The sequence below is a fragment of the Aphelocoma coerulescens genome, chromosome 3 (assembly GCF_041296385.1).
Source record: "Aphelocoma coerulescens isolate FSJ_1873_10779 chromosome 3, UR_Acoe_1.0, whole genome shotgun sequence".
NCBI lineage: Eukaryota > Metazoa > Chordata > Aves > Passeriformes > Corvidae > Aphelocoma > Aphelocoma coerulescens.
Genome location: NC_091016.1, coordinates 56,171,508 through 56,193,328, shown reverse-complemented (window position 1 = coordinate 56,193,328; position 21,821 = coordinate 56,171,508). Strand labels below are relative to the sequence as shown.

General features: G+C 37.5%; 1 protein-coding gene across 10 annotated transcripts in view; it reads right to left on the bottom strand.

Annotated features, from left to right (window-relative positions):
* Window positions 1-7,531: 7,531 nt before the first annotated feature.
* The window catches only part of CHRM3 (cholinergic receptor muscarinic 3), a 265,817-nt gene continuing 251,527 nt past the window's right edge, over window positions 7,532-21,821 (bottom strand). For all 10 annotated transcript variants that reach the window (XM_069010354.1, XM_069010352.1, XM_069010353.1 and 7 more), the window contains one exon: window positions 7,532-9,388. In XM_069010354.1, coding sequence (XP_068866455.1) covers window positions 7,567-9,388 — 1,822 coding nt within the window. In that variant the 3' untranslated portion in view covers window positions 7,532-7,566. The remainder of the gene's footprint in view (window positions 9,389-21,821) is intronic.

Below are 21,821 nucleotides of genomic sequence, written 5' to 3'. Positions count from 1 at the left end.
TTTTGGTCCTAACATCACTTGTAAAATAAACATCATTAACGGCAATATGAGGCAACCAAATGGAATGTATTTCTGAATCAGAAAAAACCATGCCAAAGGAGGATAAATGCTGATTAACTCCAGCTATATCTGATTTCATATAGCTTTTCAGAGGCAAAGGAAAGTCATACTCCTATATTGATGGCTGAGGGTATTCAGTAGGTATATTCAGTAGGTATATGAGATAGGTATGTTCAATAGGAGGGGAATGATCTATGTGAAGGATAAAAGTAATGAGTGGAGAAAAGTACTGAGCATCAGGAAATACAGCACAGGTCTATTTCTTGTGATGTATCTGCACAAGGCAGAGTGCAGCACTGTGGAGGGTTCAGAGCAAATTGGTTTATTTCTTTTGCCCCATGGTGTTAATTAGCCACAATGGTAATAATAATTCTTAATGTGGGCACATTAGGCACAAATTAATGAAGGCCATTTGACCATTTCCTCATTCTTTTGGCATCTCTAGACTAGGTAGTATTTCAGGAGTGACTACAGTTGCTTTGTTACCCAAAGACTTCAACCCAGAAGAAAAACAGGCTCAAGAAGACTGGTTGTTTAAAGCCACATAAGGAATCAGATTCATGTCCAGGGACTTTATATCCATGATAGCATAAAATTTTTCAGATCTTTTGAGTGTTTTAAGTAAATTAACTCTGCCTCTATGAATGAATTGAAAAATACATTTAAGTTCCCTTGGCACAACAATATCCTGTGCTTTTCTGATTGTTCGGCATGGTTGAGTGATAATTACCAGATCATTTCAGAAGTCTTTTCATTCCAGAAAGTGCACTAAGTAACTTTGGTCCTGCAGCAAGTAAGAATCTCCCATCAATAGCCTGGAAAATGCATATGCACCCAGACAAACAAGCCCTGCTTACATATTAAGGTCTGGTTAATTAGTCCTAGAGTGCTATAATAAGGATTTCTGCAGAGGCCTGAGTGGGGTGTCAGGCTGCTTTGCTAACAGCGTAGCTGATGCTGACGCGTGCTTTTGGCTTACAGAGTCATTCATACACTGAACTTTTTTGGGCACTGTTTACAAGTGTTTATTCACCCTTATGCAAGGAGGATGTACACATTTATAAAGCCTTTAAATGCCTTGGGGTATTTTCCACACTTTCTGCCAAGTCACATAAATTTTATAGCTTCACTATCTTGGAAAAAAGTTACCTCTCCTCACCACCGTTAGATTGAATGGTTTTATCATCATTTTCATAAGACATTCCCTTAATCCAGCATCACACAGTCAAGGATTTATTGTTTAAAAACCCAGAAGAGGGTGAATGATCTAGATATACTGCGTATTTTTAAGTCCTACCAGGCAAACAAGGTTTTTAAAGCCTACATAATTTCACCCATTGGACTGGCAAATGAAAAGCATTATACCATGCAACAGAAAGGGCAGAGCAATAGGATGGGATGAAGGAGGATGGTAATTTTTTTCCTCTTCTAATGGAAGGAGTGCTGGTCTTACCTCAAAGAATTTGGTGACTTGCCTTATTTTGCCTTTATATGTTTGTGACATTTGCCTCAAAATGTTTTCATAGTGACTGGATTTCTCTTTCAACTTTGAGAAACTGGCAGTGATGTTCACGTGGACATAGGAGTTTCTCTTACATGAACCTAGATAGAATCTACTCTTAAGTGGCCTTTTTCTTATTTGAAAAAGAGGCAGCATGAGTTTGGTTAATGTAATGGAGTTAAACCTAGTGCAGCATTGGTGCAATAGCTCAGTAAGTGAAATGTGTTCATGCATTTCTGTATTTTGGGTAATGCAGGAAAATCCAGCTCAATACACTGAAAACACCACATCCAGAAATAAGGACAATGCAATTGTAAAAATATGCACTAAGGAAAGATGTAGAAAGTTTTCTTGCAGATGAGCAGAGGAGACTTAAACACAGTTTCACTGTCCAGTTACAACTGATGAGGCAACAAAGGCAATGTTTAACATGGCTGACAATTTCAGCATAAGTTTGTATATACATCTGTAAACATTGCTCTAGGTGTGCATCTCTCTGTATGTACATGCACAGCAGACTAACACGTATGTTCTCCTTCTGAGATATACATAGTGCATGGAGATGTGTAAGTGCAATATGCATACCATACAATACATGGTGGAAGAGGCCTTGAAATAAGTAGCACTTATCTTAATGTCTTCCCATGTTACCTGTGCTCCTTCCATTAAACGATCCCTGACAGGAATAGGCTCTCTTGAGCCAATTTAATATCTAAAATTAAGCAAAACATCCTCAAGCACATCTAGGAATGTATCTGGAAATAACTACAATGATATTTTTCAAGAAAAAAAATTACAATCTATGTTATATTTTGAATATGCAGTGTGAGTGGTGAAGAGCAAAGTCCCGAATGCCAGTACAGCATAGGTAATGAGTTTGCCAGTTAGGATTGTGAAGAACTGTCAGTGACATCAAATGCTGTGATGCTCACTCCCAGCCAGTTGCAGTGCTATGGTGTATGAAATGAAATAAACACAGTGTACAACTCCTATTCATACTCAACTTGTTCTCAACAAATAGCATGACTGTATTACCTCTGCCTTACTTTAAAAGCTGAAGTACAAAAATGCCCAAGTACCAGACATTAAAAATTAACATTTTGCCCAATATCCTTCTGGCAGCCCAAAGAAGCTGGTAAGTGCAGATGCTATAAATGATCTATGCCTGCTACAAGGAAGAATATCCTAATTAAATGAAGTTTTTAATTCTATGAAAACCTGAATGTAATGCACGGTCTAGCTAAGCTTCCAAACAGAAGTGTTTGCATATCATGGGAGTGCAGTGCACGAGTCAGAAGGCAGCCATCATTATGAACACCTCAGCTCCACCAGACATCTCTACATACCCTTCAGGCTAACAAGAAGCAACCTAAAAATATGTATCACTTTGACCTGCTCCCAGAAGCCAGTGCAGTGGTATCTGAATGGGAAAATACTTAAAAGATAAAAAGAATATATAAAATAGAAAATCACAGAGGCTGGAAGCAGGTAGTGAATAGGGACAGTAGATTTGTATGGGTCAAAGAATATTCAGAACTACCACAATAAATATGTATGGATTTTTTTAAAATTTCCAAATGCATTAAAATACATGATGTTTCATGAACTGGGTGAAGTTCAAGCTAGTGGGGGTTTGGGAGAACACCCTTAGGGACAGGTCAGGCTTGGTGAACAAACCACTTGTGGCACAGACCATTTCTGCCAGTAAGGACCTGGCAAATGTGAAGCCTTCTCCTGTTCTTTTTGATATGTTTCATACATCTTTAGAAATTAAAGTATCAGAACTCAACACTATACAACTGAAATTAGTGAAGTGTCTTTTGATAGTGTAAGAGCAGATAACTTTGCATAGGGAGATTGTGAAAAGAAAAAAATGCCTGATAACAAGACAGGCTTGTAGACCATGTTTTAGCATAAGAATTTAGGAGCTATCTGGAGGAAAATGAGGGTTAAGAATCTCAAATATAATTTTGAATAGGGATGCATAAATAGTCAGATGGCTAAGGGGCAACTGAAAAGCAGTTTATAAATAGCATGACACTATTGCCTGACCATCCCTACTGCATATAGGGTAGCATGATGATAACTGTATCTTTAAAATTATTGATGCTGCTGGTTAGGGAAAAAAAGATAAAAAATTCCTTTTGCTTTGATATTTGCATTCTGTAGAGGCAAAGCAGGTATACTTTGGGATCTCTACTCACTTCTTAGATATATAAGGTTGATAATGAACCAAGACTTTCTAGAATATTCTTGCAGAATAAGTAAAGAAATGTAATAATCAAGACAGCAAAATAAGAAAATGAAATTTTACGTCATTGAGAAAGGTCACCGGCTCTCTCAGAATATCTGTGTGCATATTTTCACCGCTTAAACCCTTCAGGCCCTTTATTGTTTAGGTTACACAGATCCACAGGTTTAGATCCTGGGAACTACTCAGGCCTTTCCTACATTTGTTTAGCTTTAGAACAGTGCCAGATGGATTTGCAGTTTACCTTTTTTGAAAGTGTGTTAGGCAGGAGTAGAAAAAAGTACTTCATGCACCATGACCCCTGCCCTTGGATCTTCAGATCAGATATTTCTCACTGTCTATACCAGTACAAAGTAATAAACTTCTATCACAGTTTTACACTGAAAAAGCCAAATGTATATTATAATGTATTTTGTTGCCTGTTCAGAGGCTGACACTGATTGGGGTCTACTCAAAGCTTTCTCCAGACAACCCAATGGCTCCTGTCTGGCTATCACTTCTAATCTTTTTGATGTTCTTTATATGGAGTCTAATCTTGTATTATTGCAATTAATGGAGACTGGTCTCTGAAAAGCCAGCTTTCAGAGCTGTGAGGAGAGTTAATGGGACTGAGCTGTTTGTCTGCCATCAGAATGATGCTTTCTACTGTGTTTCTGACTTAATTTTCCTCAAAACAGATGAAATATTACATCATTTGTACCTCTTAAAAGTAATGCTGTGTCATTGGTCTGGCAGTGTTCTTCTTCTTCTGCAACCTATTGTGTGCACCTGTGTTCATAAATAATATATCCACTAGTGCATACAGCTAAAATTTTTGTGTGTGCATGGGTTTAAAGCAAAAACAGAAACATATAGAATACAAATTAATTTATGCCCACTGTACTTGTAACACAGCCAAATTCTTAATATTTTATAGTGCATAGTCCATTAAATAAATAATAACTAAATTGATCTATGCTACAATATGTGTATACATACACATTTTATGATGCCTGTAAATAACATTTTAAAGCCTGTTCACACATTAAAAGACAGGTTGTTTATTTCTCTGTTAAAACAATCCAAGGATTTAACTCTTCCTATTATGTAAACAGTGGTGACAGACGCTTTCAAGGAAGCTTAACTTCAATAAAAATAATAGTTTCCCATTGTAAAATCAATATTAATATACCATAAATCCCCCGACGAATTCTTGCTTCCTTACATGCTCTCACATTTTGTGTATTAGGGGCACAGCACTACTCTAGATATCAGAATATAATAATATGGCAATATATATAGATACAGATATATATTTAAATGTTAAAACATTTGTTAGGTCAACTTGAGTAATGAATATATTTCAAATATATGCTTCTTTCCATAAATAAAGGTCATTAATTCTCTTTGCAACATGGGTGCCTTTGCATGTGGCTAGCAAACTAGCAAAACAATTCTGGTATCTTTAGTTCAAAATGCACTTGTGACTTACAGATGAAGCTCTACCTTTTTTATGTTTTATACTAGAATTGTACTTGCAGTAGAATTTAATATAATTTATGAGATTACTTTAGGGTAGGCATTTTAAACAACTCATACAAAAGAGAATTCGTTTTAATGACAAGAAAGATAGGTATAGTCTATTCATTTCTCAAGCAGACCTTTATGAATCACTTTAAAAGGACACTACAGCTGAAGACTGAAGAGCAATATTTATCAACATTAAATAAAACATTCGGTGAAATATGTATAAATATTTCTTCATATGAACATAACACAAAATTAAATAGTTCAGATACACAGACACCATTTAATATATTTCCACTGTTGTCAAAATCATCTGTAAACACCATCTCACACTGAATACAAAAGCAGCTTTAACATCAGTTCTGTGTTCACAACACTGATGCCCCTTTGTAAAATAAGATACTTGTTTTATTTTCAGCAAAATAAGAGTTTAAGCAATAAAAAAAAAAAAGTTTTGGTCAGTTCAAAGGAGAATACAAAATAATCTTTCAACAAGTAACTAAATCAGATTTAGAGCAACAGTTTAAAGTACAATCCTTTCCCCAGGGGACCTCTGACTTTTATAAATCATGTTTGGTGCAGACCACATCACAAATACCAGGAAATACTGGTCATGTCTAAACTATAAATATTAAAGCCCTTTAAAAATTGTCTTTATCAAAAATTGCCAGGTTACAAATTGGCAATATCACATTTTTCACACCACCGAATAACCTGGCGTCAAACGGATTTAGGTGCGCTTCTCCTGATGATTGTTAAAACAGGTTGTGGAAAAGAAACACTTTTTAGTGAGCATCCTTCATGTGCAAAAATAAAGCATTTCTTTTAAACCAATCACTTGCATCTGAAGGGCAGACAGTACTAGCAGCAGGGCTCCACCAACTTTTGTCAGAAAATGACAACTTGAACTTTCATCAGAAGCGATGCAGGTACTGCACACAGGATCTGAGCTGGCTCGGAGAAGGGCGCTGCCTCCACACGGTGCAGCTCAGGACAAGGTGTTGCAGGAGCCGCGTGTGCTCGGACAGCGACGCAGCCTCCCCGGCAGGACACGGGGCTGCTGCTGATGGCTGCGCCTGCCTGGCTCCTGAGCAGCTCCCTTTCAACATCAGTACCATGCAGCCCAGATGCGGTTTCTCATTTTCTCATCGTCCTATGCCCTACAAAGATGATAGCTTCATACCCTTCCCCATTCCTTCCATTGAATGTAGCCTTCAATTCCTTTCCCCTTTGTATCTTTTAAAGAGGCATGATCACTTTGAGGAGAGACTCTGTTCTCAAGATTAAGGTTTTACTGGGCATGTACCCCATTATAAAACTCTGTAAACTGTTCAGCTCACAGGCTGTGTTTTGGTTTTCTCCATTTCAAATGTGAACACCGTGTTTCATTCCAGAGATAAACTTGAGTTTCAGGTGGCAAATAATGAGCTATGTACTTATAACATGATTTTCTGACTTTTTAAAAATTTCAATCACATGTAATCATGATGGGGGGCCCTGTAAAACCTAGAACAATAGGTCACCTCTTTCCTGGTATGTGTGTATTTCAGAGGTGTGAATGTATGTTTTGCATACATACACACTCACACACACACATATAACATCAGCTGCACATAGATACTCAGAAATCAGGAATCAGGGATACAATTAAAAATATACCAGAAGAGAAGTAAACAGGAAACTCTACCTGGACAACAACAAGCAATTTTTCAACCTATACATTGTCTCAAATAATTTCATAATCCTGTTTCGCTAGCTTGCTACAACTGTATGTAACTTGAAATGAAAGTTGCTGGATAACTTGGACCAAGAAGAGTTGGGCTAGCTAGATGTGCTTACCTGAGATCCCAGAGTTAATTATAATCAAAGAGCTGGGCAGATCAGTAATGGGTTTATAATTGCTATACAGCTTCTTGCAAATTTGTAGGAAAACTTTATTAAACCTTTCACTCCTTAGTAAAAATGTTGAAGTTTCTTAATGTGGATTGATTTTTATATTAAACGGGATTTATTGAAAGATAAATAAGCCTGGCAGCTGCTTTCACATCTTGATGTTTAAATGATAGAATCACAGCACCCTGGAACCACCCCCCCTACCCCAACCCATCCCATCCCATCCCTTACTATCCTGCCCTGTCCCGTGCCATCTTGTTCTGTCCTATCCCATCCCATCCCATCCCATCCCATCCTGTCCCATCCCATCCCATCCCTGCTTCATTATTTTTTTACTTGTTTAAAAAATACTATTCTATGAAGCCTCCCTAGGGATCCGCTTATGAAAAATGACGGACTGCCGTTGCTGATACTGCTGTTTGCGTCGTTTTCGTTTGTCACACTGGCACAGCAGCAGCATCTTGAAAGTGTTTCTGAATGTTTTGTTACACAGTGCATAGCACATGGGGTTCACTGTGCTATTGATGTAGCAAAGCCAATACCCTAGGTGCCAGAAAGTTTTGGGGATACAGCTGCAAAAGGTGTTCACCAGAACCATGATGTTATATGGGGTCCAGGTAATGATGAAGGCAAACAAAATGGCACTGAGTGTCTGTGCTGCTTTCTTTTCTTTGATAAGTGACATTCGTTTTCGTTTTGTGATCTGACTTCTGGTCTTCAAGGCAAACTTTTTTGCCAGGGTTGCTTCCTTAAAGGACAAGGGCAGGGCTGTCGACGTCTTGGTCACCGATGAGATGCCATCAGAAGCTGTCGTTGTCTCTTCTGACTCTGGTTCAATTGGAAGCTTAGTAAAGCTCTTTTGGAAATTTCCACCATCCTGAACACTTTTGGGAGGGTGCAACTTTTTAGGTTTCTTTTCCTTCAATTCTGTGTCGGATTTCTGCAGTTCATCCCCTGACTCATGCAAATCTTCTGAGGAGGGTAGTTTTGTGGAATTGAGGATAGCACTGTGACCAGGAAGCTTCAGCACAATTGAATAGATGGCTCTGGTCTCTGCAGCAATGTCTTCTTCGTCAGAGGAGGCTGAATTTTCAAGGGAGGCAGCAGCATCGTTGTTGTTCCAGCTGTCACTGCTGCTATGCTCTTGGTCCCCCTGATCTGTGTTGGGTTCCCAGCTCTTCATTGTGAGCCAGAAGTGGCAGCGTCTGTATTTCTTTCGGGTGGAGCGTTTCATGCTCTGCCGTTGCAACTCGTAGCTGCTGCAGCTCCGAGAGCTGCCGGTCTGGTGTACAAAGCGTGCTGCCTCTGCTTCACTGCCCGAAGCCTGTAGCCCTGCTAACTCTTTGGTGCGTTTCTCCGTCTCCTTGTAGATCCTCCAATACAAAATACTCATAATGGTGACTGGCAAATAAAAGGCAGCTATGGCAGTGCCAAAAGTGATGATAGGTTCAGTTAGAAACTGGATGAAACATTCATCGGGAGGCACAGTCCTCTCCCCAACAAAATACTGCCAAAACAAGATGGCAGGGGCCCAAAGAACAAAAGAGACGATCCATGCCAAACCAATCATCACCCCAGCCCTTTTGGTTGTTCGTTTGGCTCTGTATGTTAGCGGCCTAGTGATGGAAAAATACCTGTCAAAACTTATAACGAGGAGATTCATGACAGAGGCATTACTGGCGACATAGTCAATGGAGAGCCAAAGATCACAGGCTAAGCTTCCCATAGCCCAGTGGTCCATGATGATGTACGTGGTATAAAGATTCATGGAAAGAACACCGATGATCAAATCTGCACAAGCAAGGCTCAACAAGAAGTAGTTGTTGACTGTTTTCAGTTGTTTGTTAACCTTAAATGCAACAATCACTAAGATGTTTCCTATGATGGTCACCAGTGCAAGGATCCCAGTGAGGAAAGCAATCAAAACTACTTGCCAGACAGTGTGTCCACCCAGAGGGTCTTTGCTTGTGGCATTTAGGGTCATGTTTGTTGATTCCACAGTGGAGAGGGGAAAACTCTCTGTGGTCTGAGGGAAATCATAGCTGCCAATGAGTGATGCTGCTTCATCAAGGAGTCCCAGTCCATGTGAATCTCTCTTCCAGAACGAGCTCACATTTGGAAACAGGGGCGAGGATGAACTGTTATTTTGCATGATCATTGTGGCTGTCTGACATAGTCTGCAGCAGAGAAAAACCAAACAAAAATCAAGTGAACAGGTGAAGATGTTAAATAAATAATAGTCCTCATACTTGTACATAAAATCACTTTAGCACTCTGAAAGATGTCTTTAAAAAGCCAAGCTGTTTGTGACACATTTCAAGTCAAACATGTATGTGATAGTACTCAGCTTCCAGACTGTGATTAATCTGAGCTCTCTGTATTGATCACATTGTGTTTCCTTACAAACATTCAATGACAGAAGAACCAAAATCCCAGGAGAATTTGAACCCACAGTAGTATTAAAATGCCCCCTGACTAACTCTGAATTGAAACACTCCCTGCTGGATCCACTATCCTGGAGCCTTCAAAAACTAAGTTCCAATCATATGAAGCCACAAATCTTCCAAGTTCCAATCAATACTGGTCCCCAGTGCTATCGTGGCTCTAGCAAAACAGAACCCCAGCCTCTGCTACCTCCAGCTATAGCTGATGACAGACAAAAATGTTGTTCTGCCTTTCCTTAAACTATGGAGATACAAGCCAGCATCATTTCATTATGTCAAGCTACTCTAAGCTGTGGGGCTGCAAAGCTCTTCCCATTTTCATCTACCTTTCAGCTATCTGATACAAGTAGTAAAACTTCTCATTACCATTTTTTGCACATGCCACTATTCATTTTTTTCATGCACATTTTTATACTGGGACTAAGGATTTTGCACATCTAATGACATCAAAATTTGGTAAAAGTTCCTTTGAAAGTATGGTCTCTAGAGTCAGGAAAAAAAACTTTGGCAGATGTATGTCAAAGCAATCATTAAACACTTTAGGAAAATAGGGAAAAAAGCATGAAAGGGGTTAATAACTAAGCTTTAATCCTTTTCCCCAAATACTAACATAAAATGAAAACATGCTCAGAATAGGAATTTGCATTTCTTTTATTTCATTGGCTTCTCTAGTCAGCTGACTGGATCCATAGTAATAAATTAATTATTTCATCAAAAGCAAAGATTCTGATGAAAAAGCCTATTGACTGTAAATGTTGAGCAAAATATGCTGTCCATGTTTGTTTGTTTTCTAAATATGAGTCCTTCCAAAGTCAATATATTATGGCATGAGATAATAATGAGTATCACAATACACTGGTCTTACACAAAAAAACTTATGCAAAAGAGGAAGGTTTGGTTCTGTTTTTCTAATTAATTTCTAAATTCTGCTTTCCCTTGAACTGTACTTGGTTTTGTTACCAAGCCATAAGACACTGTGCCTTTAAATGGTGCAGTTTCTTTGACATATGCAGTAAACAGATCACCAATTATTTTCCTTCACTCATGCACAATAACTAACACAACCCTCTCCCCTATTTTGATGTCCAGTGTAAATGAGGTATTATTGTTTCTTTTGATTTACAGGAACACAAGGTCACAATGAAGATGCCATATTATGATCTAATTCAGTCCACTTCTAATGCATTCATCATTGTATAACATAGAATATGAACACAATAATAATGAATAAATATTGCTCTGGTAAATCACATAGTTAAATTTTAAGTCTTTTCCTCATAGAATGATTGAAAACTCAGAGCAGCTCAACTTCTAAAAAGAAAAATGGTAAGACAGGACTGCTGGAAACTATCCTTTTCTTGCAATGTTTTATTTAGAAAGCAGGCATTTTTTCCAGAGCTGTCAGACAGGATGAGGTCAAAACCAGAATAGTATGAGAGACATCTCAAATAATGATATTTGCTAAATATATGCCAGAAATTATTAATGTTATAGGGTGCAGATCTTCCTTCATTCACACTAGGGACAGAGAGTAGAGAATGAAAGCCAGAAAGCATCCGCTCTGCAGCCATAAATTTCTAAGACCTTTGTAAGGTAACAGCCAACATAGTCAAGTAATTGTGGAGAATTCTGACAGGTACATCAGGCAATGATATAATTATGCTGCTTTTTCATTAAAAAAAGACCAGCTGGTGTCTTCTAATACACAAGAACAGACCAGGAAGGATATACTGATAAAGGAGATCAAATGACCACTACAATGCATAGAATGAAAAACAATATCACTTAGAAGGGATGGTAAAAATAACAGTAATACTAAGAAATAAAAATAGTTATCGGTTTGGTAGTAGTTCCTATTTTCATTGTGTAACACAACCATGAACTAATCTGAGTGTTAGCCTTGGAAGTCCAAAACAAATACCACATAAGTGATACAAATAATCTTGCAAAATTAATATGTAAATGCCACACTATCTGTTGCTAAGTGCATAAACCAACTATGAATTCTGTTTAATTGCAGACTTTGAAATGGAGTTTCAGTGTAAATTTACTGATAAATCCTTTCAGAAATGCCATGTTTCAAAAGACTCATGATGAAGAGTTCTGGGAACATCATAATTCAGCTGCAGTCTTTCAGACACTGAAGAAGTGCTGGAACCAAACCTTTCTTTCTCAGGTCAGTTCTTTCACATCTGGACTTCAAAGTAACTTTTCTAAGTCATTGTTTCAATGAAAACCCAAACAGTCCATAGCAGTCCAGTAACTGAGGAAGAGGAGAAACTGAGAACAACCCACATCTCTCCATGTCTCCTGCTGTCCAATGCAATCCTACATATGAAACTCGGCTTTTTAAACTCCACAGGGATTAAAGGGAGCCCTAAACTCACTTTGACTGGACTATTTGATAAAATGGAAATACTAGTGAGATGATTAGTACAGTCTTCTGTTATTCTGCCTCTTCTACAAGCTCCTGTAACTGAACAATTTAATTCAATAAAAAATGTATTAATCATATGTTCATCTGCACAAAAAAAAAAAAGAAAAAGAAAAAGAAACTATCACTACCACCACCACCACTATAACATACCAGATCAGCACAACAGGATTTTCTTGCCTTTAGGAAGCCAAGGCAAGCTATGTTATCCATAATTTTCCAAAGCTGCCATAAAGTTTCTGCTTTCTGTATAAGAAGTACTACAGGGAAAGAGTGTCCTGGGCTTGATGAGATGACAGCGGGATTCACAGTGCAGCCACCAGCACCTGCCCAGCAAACCAAGCTCAGACAGAAAGATGTGTGACCAAGTGGGAAAGCAGCCACACATACTTGGGTAAAACAAACAGTGCAGCACTGTCTGAGTGAGGCAAACAAACCAAACTGTGAAATGATTATAGGTTTATATACCATGATAAGAATTTACAAATCATTGGTGTGATATACTCCATTACAATTTCAAGCCAGGGAGTAGCAAAGGAAACTCCTTTTAGTCTAAGGATATATAATTGCTTACCTAAGATCATAGTAATGGTATTCCCTGTGGATTTGAGTCTTTTTGTTCTTGTTTCTGCTTTTTAATAGGTTCTTACGAAAGGTACAGGCCAGAGACCACCAGACGCAATGTACACTTCCCAGGATTATTCCCAGGAAAAGTAGAGGCCCAGTACAGGCAGTGGATATACAGACTTTCATACACATCCATCCAGCACACCTCTGCTCTCTGCCCAGCCAGAGGGAGTGACATATTAGATATCCCACTAAGACCAATTGGAAGGGTAGGAAAAAGCATCTACAGAAATGGTGAATGATTTCAATAAATAGGTATAACCCAGATTTAAAAACCTGAATTTCATGACTAGCCTAATTTATTGCACACTGCTGTAAATAGAAAGCAAAAATAACAGTAGTAACAGTTCTGTCACACGTTTTCAGTGCATTGAATTTCTCTCTGCTTATTTCATATTTAAATACTTTTGTGAATACTCCACATTTTACCAAAATTTCTCTTTTCCTTAAACCTCCCTATTCAAGAAGTCTGTTTTTCTTGCTGTCTTTAAAGGGCTCTAAGAAGCACTTCCTGGGAAGTGAGGTGGCACTCTATGGGCTTGGCAATCTGTGAGCTCAAAACTAGCAAGCCTTTACGGCTGAAGAATTTCACATTGCATCTGTTTACAGAGCCAAGAAAATTGCTTACCTTATTTTTCCATTTTCTTCTGCATTGCTCTTATACACACATTAGCCTAAACAGCAGAGAGCTCCATGCAGTGATTTATGAAAGTCTTTTATAACATAGAGAAAGGAAGCCTTCAGAATGCTTAATACAGTTACCTAAACTAGCACATATACTTTGTTCCAAAACTATTATTTGGTAAAACAAAAATATATATCTGAATTGTAAAGTCTTCTTAAGACTATTATCAAGATTATGTATAACAATTTTTCACAGCACATGGAGGGGTTTTTTGTTGTTTTTGGGGTTTTTTTTTCAAAATACAATAAAGAATTTTAAAAACTTGTAATGGAAAAAATGAAGATGAAAGCATTCACAGTTTTACATTTATAGTAGCTCATACCAGTAGAAGTTAGTGTAGCACAAAAGTACAGGATTCCATATGAATGTTTATGTGACAACAGGAAGCACAGTGTAATTATCAGTGAACACGACCTCAGATTTACCAACTTCCATTGATATTGAATCTATTACACTAAATAGAGTTTTGCTTCTTTGCAGAATAATACAGAACCACAGAAATCAAGCACACTAGCAAAAATCCTGACCACTGTCTTGAACATTCACAGTAGATAAAAACAAATGACTGATTGTTATATACATGTACACATACACATATCCACATACAAATGTATGTCACGTATAATGTGACAAGTATATGTATATATAGCTGCAGATGAAAACATATGTATAGATACCCTTATGTGTATACACATATATCTGCAGCTACATATACACATAATTTTGTCACATTATTCCAAATATTGTTATAAGGGAAGACTGTATCTTTCACTAATTAGCTGTCCATTTGATACAGATAAAGTTCAGTCAAACATATCCCAGTAACACTTCAACCCAAGCTCTTCCATTCTTCATCCACAAATATGTTTTGTTTACTAAAATCACCTAAATTAAATGCTAGTGCTTTAAAATAACTTTTGTGATTAATGAATTAGATTTGCTCATTATTTGCTTACTCTATTTCTGCTGCTAGTGTGAGGTCTAGCACGAGCAAATCAGGAACTCATTTCTCTAATCATATGGATCATTTTCATTACTCTGGAGAGTGTATAGAGAACCTAATGCACAGCACTAATGAGGCACCTGATCCATCTCCCTTGCAGCCCTGCAGTCAGAAGACAGGAGCATCCCTCCTGGGGGGCAGAGGCAAGGGGATGCTACCTCAATTGTTCCTGCTGGGACACCTAAGGATGCCAGACTGGGAGTACTCAAGACTGTGTACCTGGCACAGCCAGGAAATACACTGTCTAAACCTGGGCCATGGCAATAGCCTCTTCTATGCCTTAATTTGCCAGATAGCTTTTGCCAAACATCTCCCATCTCTTTCACTAGGACTTAGAGACTTATGTTCATATAGCCCAGCCATACCTGCAACATTCTCTGGGCACCTGATTGCTTAAGCTCTGTTTGCATTTACAGAATTTGCTCTTCCAAACACCTCACCTCTTGTAGTATGAACCCTTCACTGGGGGTTTTTACATTATGATAGAAATGTAACTTTGAATAGTAATGAATTTTCATGGCCAGTGGTTTCAGTGGAAACATCTGCTTATTTACATGGCCTCAAAAATAAGAATAAATACTGTGTTACCATTAGGACCAGAGAGGAAAAATCTCAGACGTTGCATCTGTGCAAAAATCCAGATATGCCTTTCTGATCTCTTTCACTTAAGACTTGCATTAAAAATTTAATTTATTACAAAACCTATTTAATTCTCTTGCATATGTTTTTTTACAAATATACCATCTATAACAAATATACATCCTAGTCTGCATAGTTAAAGGCCAGTGATTTTCACAGATTTACTGAATAAGTGTTTCTGTACTATTTATTATTTATTCACTCAGTGACCCAATACTCATTCACACCACGACTTTCAGTTTCAAAATAATTCTATTTTGAAATCCCTAAAATGATTCCTAGAAGTTTCAGAAATGAGCTGCTAATCTCAGTTGTGATATGGCCTCAGGGCAGTGCAGGTTTTGCACAGAAGCAGCAGACTTGCTGAAGGAAGGGTACTTTTCTTTCCTGAACAAGTGCACTTAGTGATTATTGTCTAAACAATTCATACAGAACTAAGTGAAATCTTCAAAAGCCTGAGCTTGGACGTGTCAACACTCTTCAAATGCTTGAAAACCAGAGCAAATCAAGTCTTGCCCAATTAAGATTACAGTAAATATTGACTATCAGCTCAGTTAAATCTATGAGGTGCAATTCTATAAAGAGAGGAAATTATTTAAATTCCAGGCAGTTCCAGCAAGCTTTATTAGAATTACACCCTATCTGTCTAATTGATATTGGAGGAAACAGACATGCAGCCTGAAGTTAGCAAGAATTACAAATACTGACAGTTTTACTCACTTAGAGCAAACCACTGCAAACTGACTTTGCAGGTATCTGGGGACAGGAAAGCTTGGAAAAAGGGTTTATCACTACACTGAATATAAATGTGGTATTAGATTTAAATTAAAGAAGAATACATGCCATTCAATTATCTACTCTATTTGTGACTAGTGCATATTTTTTCCTTTGAATAAAATCTGTCCATCTTAGAGACTTCAATATTTTATTGTATATGCACTTTTAAACCTGGGATTTATTAATCTTTTCTTAATTAGTATAATGTTGGATCAGAGCCATGATCTAGATTTTCAGCTCTCTCTTTATGAAATGCTGTCCATTGACTCCACAGATAATCCTCCCAATGAGATATTCACAGTCACATTAAAACGTTGACTATGTGAAATAAAGTAATGGGAACTCTTAGGCTTAATTATATCATTCTCCCAGCTGTTGTCAAATGCTAGAATACCTTGAATCGACATGGAAAAATAGTGTGTAAAGAGAAAAAAAACCCAAGCCTTGTAAGTGATTTCTCCTCTTACTGAAATGGCATCCTCCTCTATAAAAATAATAATGTTTGAGAATTTTGATATCGAGAAGAGCTTGTTATCAATGCTAGATAAAGAGAACAAATGTTACTATATTTCTCATCTTGCCCTACTTTTAGTAATACTTGCATGCATTTAAATTCCATATTTAATGTGAATATTGGCCATTAAGAACCTTTACAGGGAACAAAAAACCTCATAAGCAGACTTCTTTACTATCTTAAAGGAACTACTTTAAAATGAAGTAATAAATTGATTATGCTTTTAACAAATATAAACTTTTGCTTTTTCTGTTTGCTCACTACACAATATACCTCCAGAGGAAACTGGAACAGAGTACAAACACTTTTCAGGTATCAAAGAATTCAAAGAGCCTGGAAACTGAGCTCTAAAGAAGCTCACCTGACACCTGACACAATCTTTTCAATTTCATTTGTCTGCAAGAAGAAAATGAAATGACAAAATGTCTGTCAAGCCTTGAAACGAAAAAATTGAAGTTTTTTTTTTCTGGAAATACTTTTCATGGAGGGAAAATAAATAGCCCAAACAACAACAAAGTGTAAAAAAGCTCCCTCAGACCACAGCTTTTCTGCTTTTCCAAACAGTATGGTTTTTACCTTCGGAAACTAATTTCATTTTCTCTGAGCTCAGAACTGAATCTCAGATATTTTGTAACAAAAAGTGCTGAAAGAAGATGAGCTCCATTCCATTGTTCATTGAGGTAAATTTATAAAAATATTCACGTTTACATCAAGGTCTGGCATAGAGCTATCCAAGTCTCTGCTCCTGATGTCATTTTGACCTGGTGTCAGGTCCTGTTATATGAAAGATCTCTAACATGCATCATTTAAATGTGTTAAACAACATGAATTTAAAATTCCCTGCAGTATCAGAGAATGTAAATGTTTCTAAATTGAACTAAGGCTGACCACTAGGTTTCCTACTGTAACTATGGCCCTGCATGCAGGTACTAAAAGAGCAGACTACCTACTTTAGCTTTTGTTGATGAAGGATAGTGTGGCAATTTAATATAAGATGCAATAAAGGGAAGAATGCTAGAAAATGCTCTATTAAGGGAAATTTATTGTTATTGGCTTTGGTGACTGAAATATTATTGCTATCTACTGTGGCAAACCCAATCCTCCCACACTGGACAGATGGTTTACTTAAAAAGTGAAAGAAAAAAAAACCAAACCAACACAACCCTGTTGAGAGGTTTCAGCTAGAGGAGAAAAATCATTAAGAAATAGCTACAGGCTAATGAAATCTACATAGCTTTTTGGACACAAACTATTTATATGGAAAAGGAAATTTTATGAGAAACTTTTTCAGAATGTAATGATTTTAACATAAAACACTGCTTATTATTTTGTCTAAATATTGCCTTAACACATGCAATCACAGTAACATGTTAAAGCATTTTTTCTTGCTGCCAAGTGAAAGTTGTCATAGTTGGTCAGAAAACAACATTTTCAGTTTATTTATTTAATTAACTGTTTTACAGAATGGAAATTCCTATCATCTGAGATTTGGGGGTATCCTTTCATACTGATAAGATTATGAATTGTGCTAGTAATTTATTGAAATGGTTGTATTGCTGGGGAGATAAAGAGCTCTGTGTGCATCCTTTTAATGTATTATATTTCTTTAATACAATTGCAAACAAAATACTATGCTATGGAGTATTTTTTACCTCAGTGGAACACCTTAGTAGATACGCAGGAAAAAAGAGAAAATAATTTTTGTTTCAACATGTCACTCAAAATATTTTAATAAATACTTTGCTTCTTTATTCACCAGTGTGTTTAAAGTCAATCTTTCCATCTGTTTAAAAGTGCTGTTTAACACTCACTAGGTGGCACAATAGTTATTCAGAAGCAAAAGTCTGGACTTCAATAAAATCTTAAACAGTCTCTTATAAAGACTTTGCCTCACACATAAAAATGAGAAACTAAATTGTAATTTAGCCAGAGCCAGGTGATATATTTGGTTTGTATAAATTATATTATACATATTTTATGTATATTTGGCCCTATTCCTTGATAGGGACAGCAGCTAAAGTAAATGCACGTTATTCAAGTACCGATCTAAATCAAACTAGCAGCCAAATTGTGTTCTCTGCTGCAGTTTAAGTTAAATTCTTTTTTTGTTGTTGTTGTGTTTTTTTGTTTGTTTGTTTGTTTTCCTGGAATAGAACATCTGCAAGTCCTAGTGGAATTCTGCAGATTAATCAAAATGGCCCATTCCAAACTTCAATCCCTTTATGCATGCTGCCGGGAATTTGTAAAGTCTCTGGGAAATCAATGGTGGCAGGCACTGTGGATTTTAAATGCACGCAAGCAATTGTTCTTCAGTGAGATACAGACAGGTAATCAAATAATGCTCCAATGCTCTGCTTCTTTCTCAGGCTTTGTTTGCAGGGTTTGTGGGTTTCTCTTGCTTTTGAGTTACAGAGCAAAGACACGCCCAAGTGGGCATGTCACTAAATGGAGACATCTCCAATGAAAATAGACTAGACAGAGAGGGAGGAGGCACTAAAGAAAAATTTGGTTTTAGTTACTCTACATAAATGCCTCTTGGTGGCCCTCATTACAGGGTCTTCTTCCTACTAAGATTTAAGGTTTGCTTGATGATCTCCTTTTCTGCCCACTTGAAATATATTCCTATAATTTGGAACTACAGTTTTAAAAAATCAGCGCTAGTACAGAGAATACACATTCACAAGGCAGTGATTTTATTTTGTGTGCAAAATGGATCTGCTCCAGCAATTCTCTGCAGTTATACAGCAGAGTATCGATTTCTTTAAGACCCTCTTGTCTGATGGTTGTAGGAGGTTTGTAGTAAAGGAGGCACAAAGCTGAGGAGGGAAATGAAGGACTCAAGGTTAAGGAAGTTAAATGTGGAAGTCAAGTGTATTCCTAATTCTGTCACAGGATCTCCATACACTTCAGGAGGAGTGGTGTATGCAGATCTTTAAAATAATATCACCTTACCTTGAAAGGGTAGTGCAAAGCTGAATTTAGTAAATCACAGGCATTCCTCAACTTTTGTATATGCAGCTTTGAAAAATGAAGGATCTTGAACTGTATCTTTGTAGGGTTTTGTCTACATGATTCTAACATTTTAAAATCATTCTATCAACACAAAAGACCATTTTTAAACTCAGCAACTATATTTCCATCTATTACACTACAACTTTTCTATTCACTATCTAGCTAACACAGTCATGGTACTCTGCAGTCCTTCCTTGTTGCTGTTTCTGAGGATTCATGCATTCTGTACATGGTAAAAGACATGGAGATATAATTACATTAGCTGTAAAGGTTGCTATCTAATTAACAGGATTTTGCTTCTAAAATAAGAAGGTAAAAAGGACCTATGATTGTTTGCATTTTCTCTTTCAAGCCTATAAAAGCCTTCATTTTTCAAACCCATTACAGTTTAGGATAATCAACAAGAGACTTAAAATCAGGAGTCCTACATAAATTAGAAGGAAAATATTTCTCCTAGCTTTGATAGGGTTGCTCAAATGGCAAGTATAATATGTTATTTCCAGAAAGGAAGTGGAAAGCTAGAAGAAAGAGAATCTGTACGTAGAAAAAAATAACTCCTGCTCTTAAAGGTCAGAAGCATTTTAATGCTTGAACTAAGAGCAGGGACACATGCTGCACATCTTTTCATGAAGTCCCATTGCTCCAAAAAAGAAGCAATAATACTTCATTATTTCCTTCCATTCATCTGTATCTTCCAGCTGCCCCACTTTTATTCTTTGGTTTGCCAGTGAGCTGTACTTCTAGGCTGCTATGGGTCTATCTGACCAATTATTTTTTAGAATCAGAAAATAATTCTCTATTTCGTTGCCACTCAGGAGGTATTTTGTTTGTTGTTCTTCTAATCTTTCTTGGCAGTCAAGCAAGGATACATGTGGGTAAAAGCTCCTAGGTCTGAGTAGTCTTAATTAGGTAAGTGTCTGCAGCAAGCCATGGACAGACTCCAGAGAAGATTAAATGATTTTGGAATTCTACTGGTGGACATCAGAGAAGAGGACAAATTTCAACCTCAGTTGCTGCTATTGGTACCTTCCCACGCCATTTCTTGGAGGATTAAAGGTTTACTGTAGAAAGGCCACTGCAGACTCTGTCTGTCATTCTCCTGCATGACCTGAGCAAGAGCTCTCAGAGGTATTTCAAACTCAGTATTCCCAGTTTGCAGGACTTATGACCTGGTTCCCTGTATTCACAAGAATCATGTACTGCAGTGTCACTGTGTTCTTAAAAAACTGTACTGTGGGCTAGGGTATGTTCTTTGGAGTGAATGAAGTGTGGCTGGGGTTTGCATCCAGGGCAGGAGTACTAGGGGAAGAGTGCAATGGTCAGCATAAACTGCAGATACAAAACCAATCTAGATAGTGATGAAAGGGAAACAAATTATAAAATACAGTAAAAAGATGCATGATGATGCAATGTTGCAACTGCTTATGGGAACCTGAAGTCAGCAGGCAAAGCAGAGAAGGCATGCAGGCAATCCTCCCTTTTGGGATAACGATTCTTGTAACTGAAGTAGCAACAAAATCACTTGAAGGAAAAAGACATTTCCATTAGTTGGAGCAGCAATTCTCTGTCATCAGTGCTCTCTCTTCCTACAGTGCTCTCATGGCTTACTCTAAAAGAAGGGCTGTTACAACCACGCATGTAGTCAGGAGAGGCGTCCATGTATAAAGGAGTGAACAGGTCAAGAACCGCTGGGGCTTGTAACCCTCTTCTACAGAAGAAAGCATCTTCAGCAACGAATCACTCAAGAGAAAAAATTGCCTGAGAATGTCTGGAAAAATGCCCCTTTCCTAAGAACCTAAATTTTTGCTTTTCATGGCAGAAATATAGATTCAAAGAGTAGGAAGAGAAGAACAAGGGTTCTGTTAACATCAGAAATTTATATCAGAACAAGACAAGTGCACAGAGTTGTTTTGGCATATCTTATAAACAAATCAATGTCTTATTTCTCATATGTCTGACAACAAAAGTGCCAGTGATGATCTTAGTGAAGAGAAGGAAGATGCCACACTGCCTCCCAGGCTTTCAGGAAACCCACACTTTGTGTTAAATAAATACATAAAATCCCTCAGTCCCTTACATCACTTTTATACCATTTCAGCTGAGACTGAGATCTGATCACAGATGCTTGGTTCAGCAGCATGAACAGAGCTAAAAAGAGAAACAGGTTTCCAAAGAGACCAGGCATTACGGCAAAGCCGGTGAAGCTGTGAGCCAGAGCCAGGTGATGGCAGATAAACACGTGGGCTTCTGAGTCAAGTCCTGTTTCTGCCACTCCAGCTGCTTCAGATGAAGTAAATCTACCATGCTTGCTCCTGAAGTAGTCATTGCATGGGACCTCTCTGATTCAGTATCGTTTTATGAGAGAAAGAAGGCAGGGAGAACTCAATCTCAATAAAGTATTTAGACATTAAAAACGACAGATGAGAAAAAGAAAAAAAATACATTTCCAGGCCTAACCTTGTATCAGTCAATGGC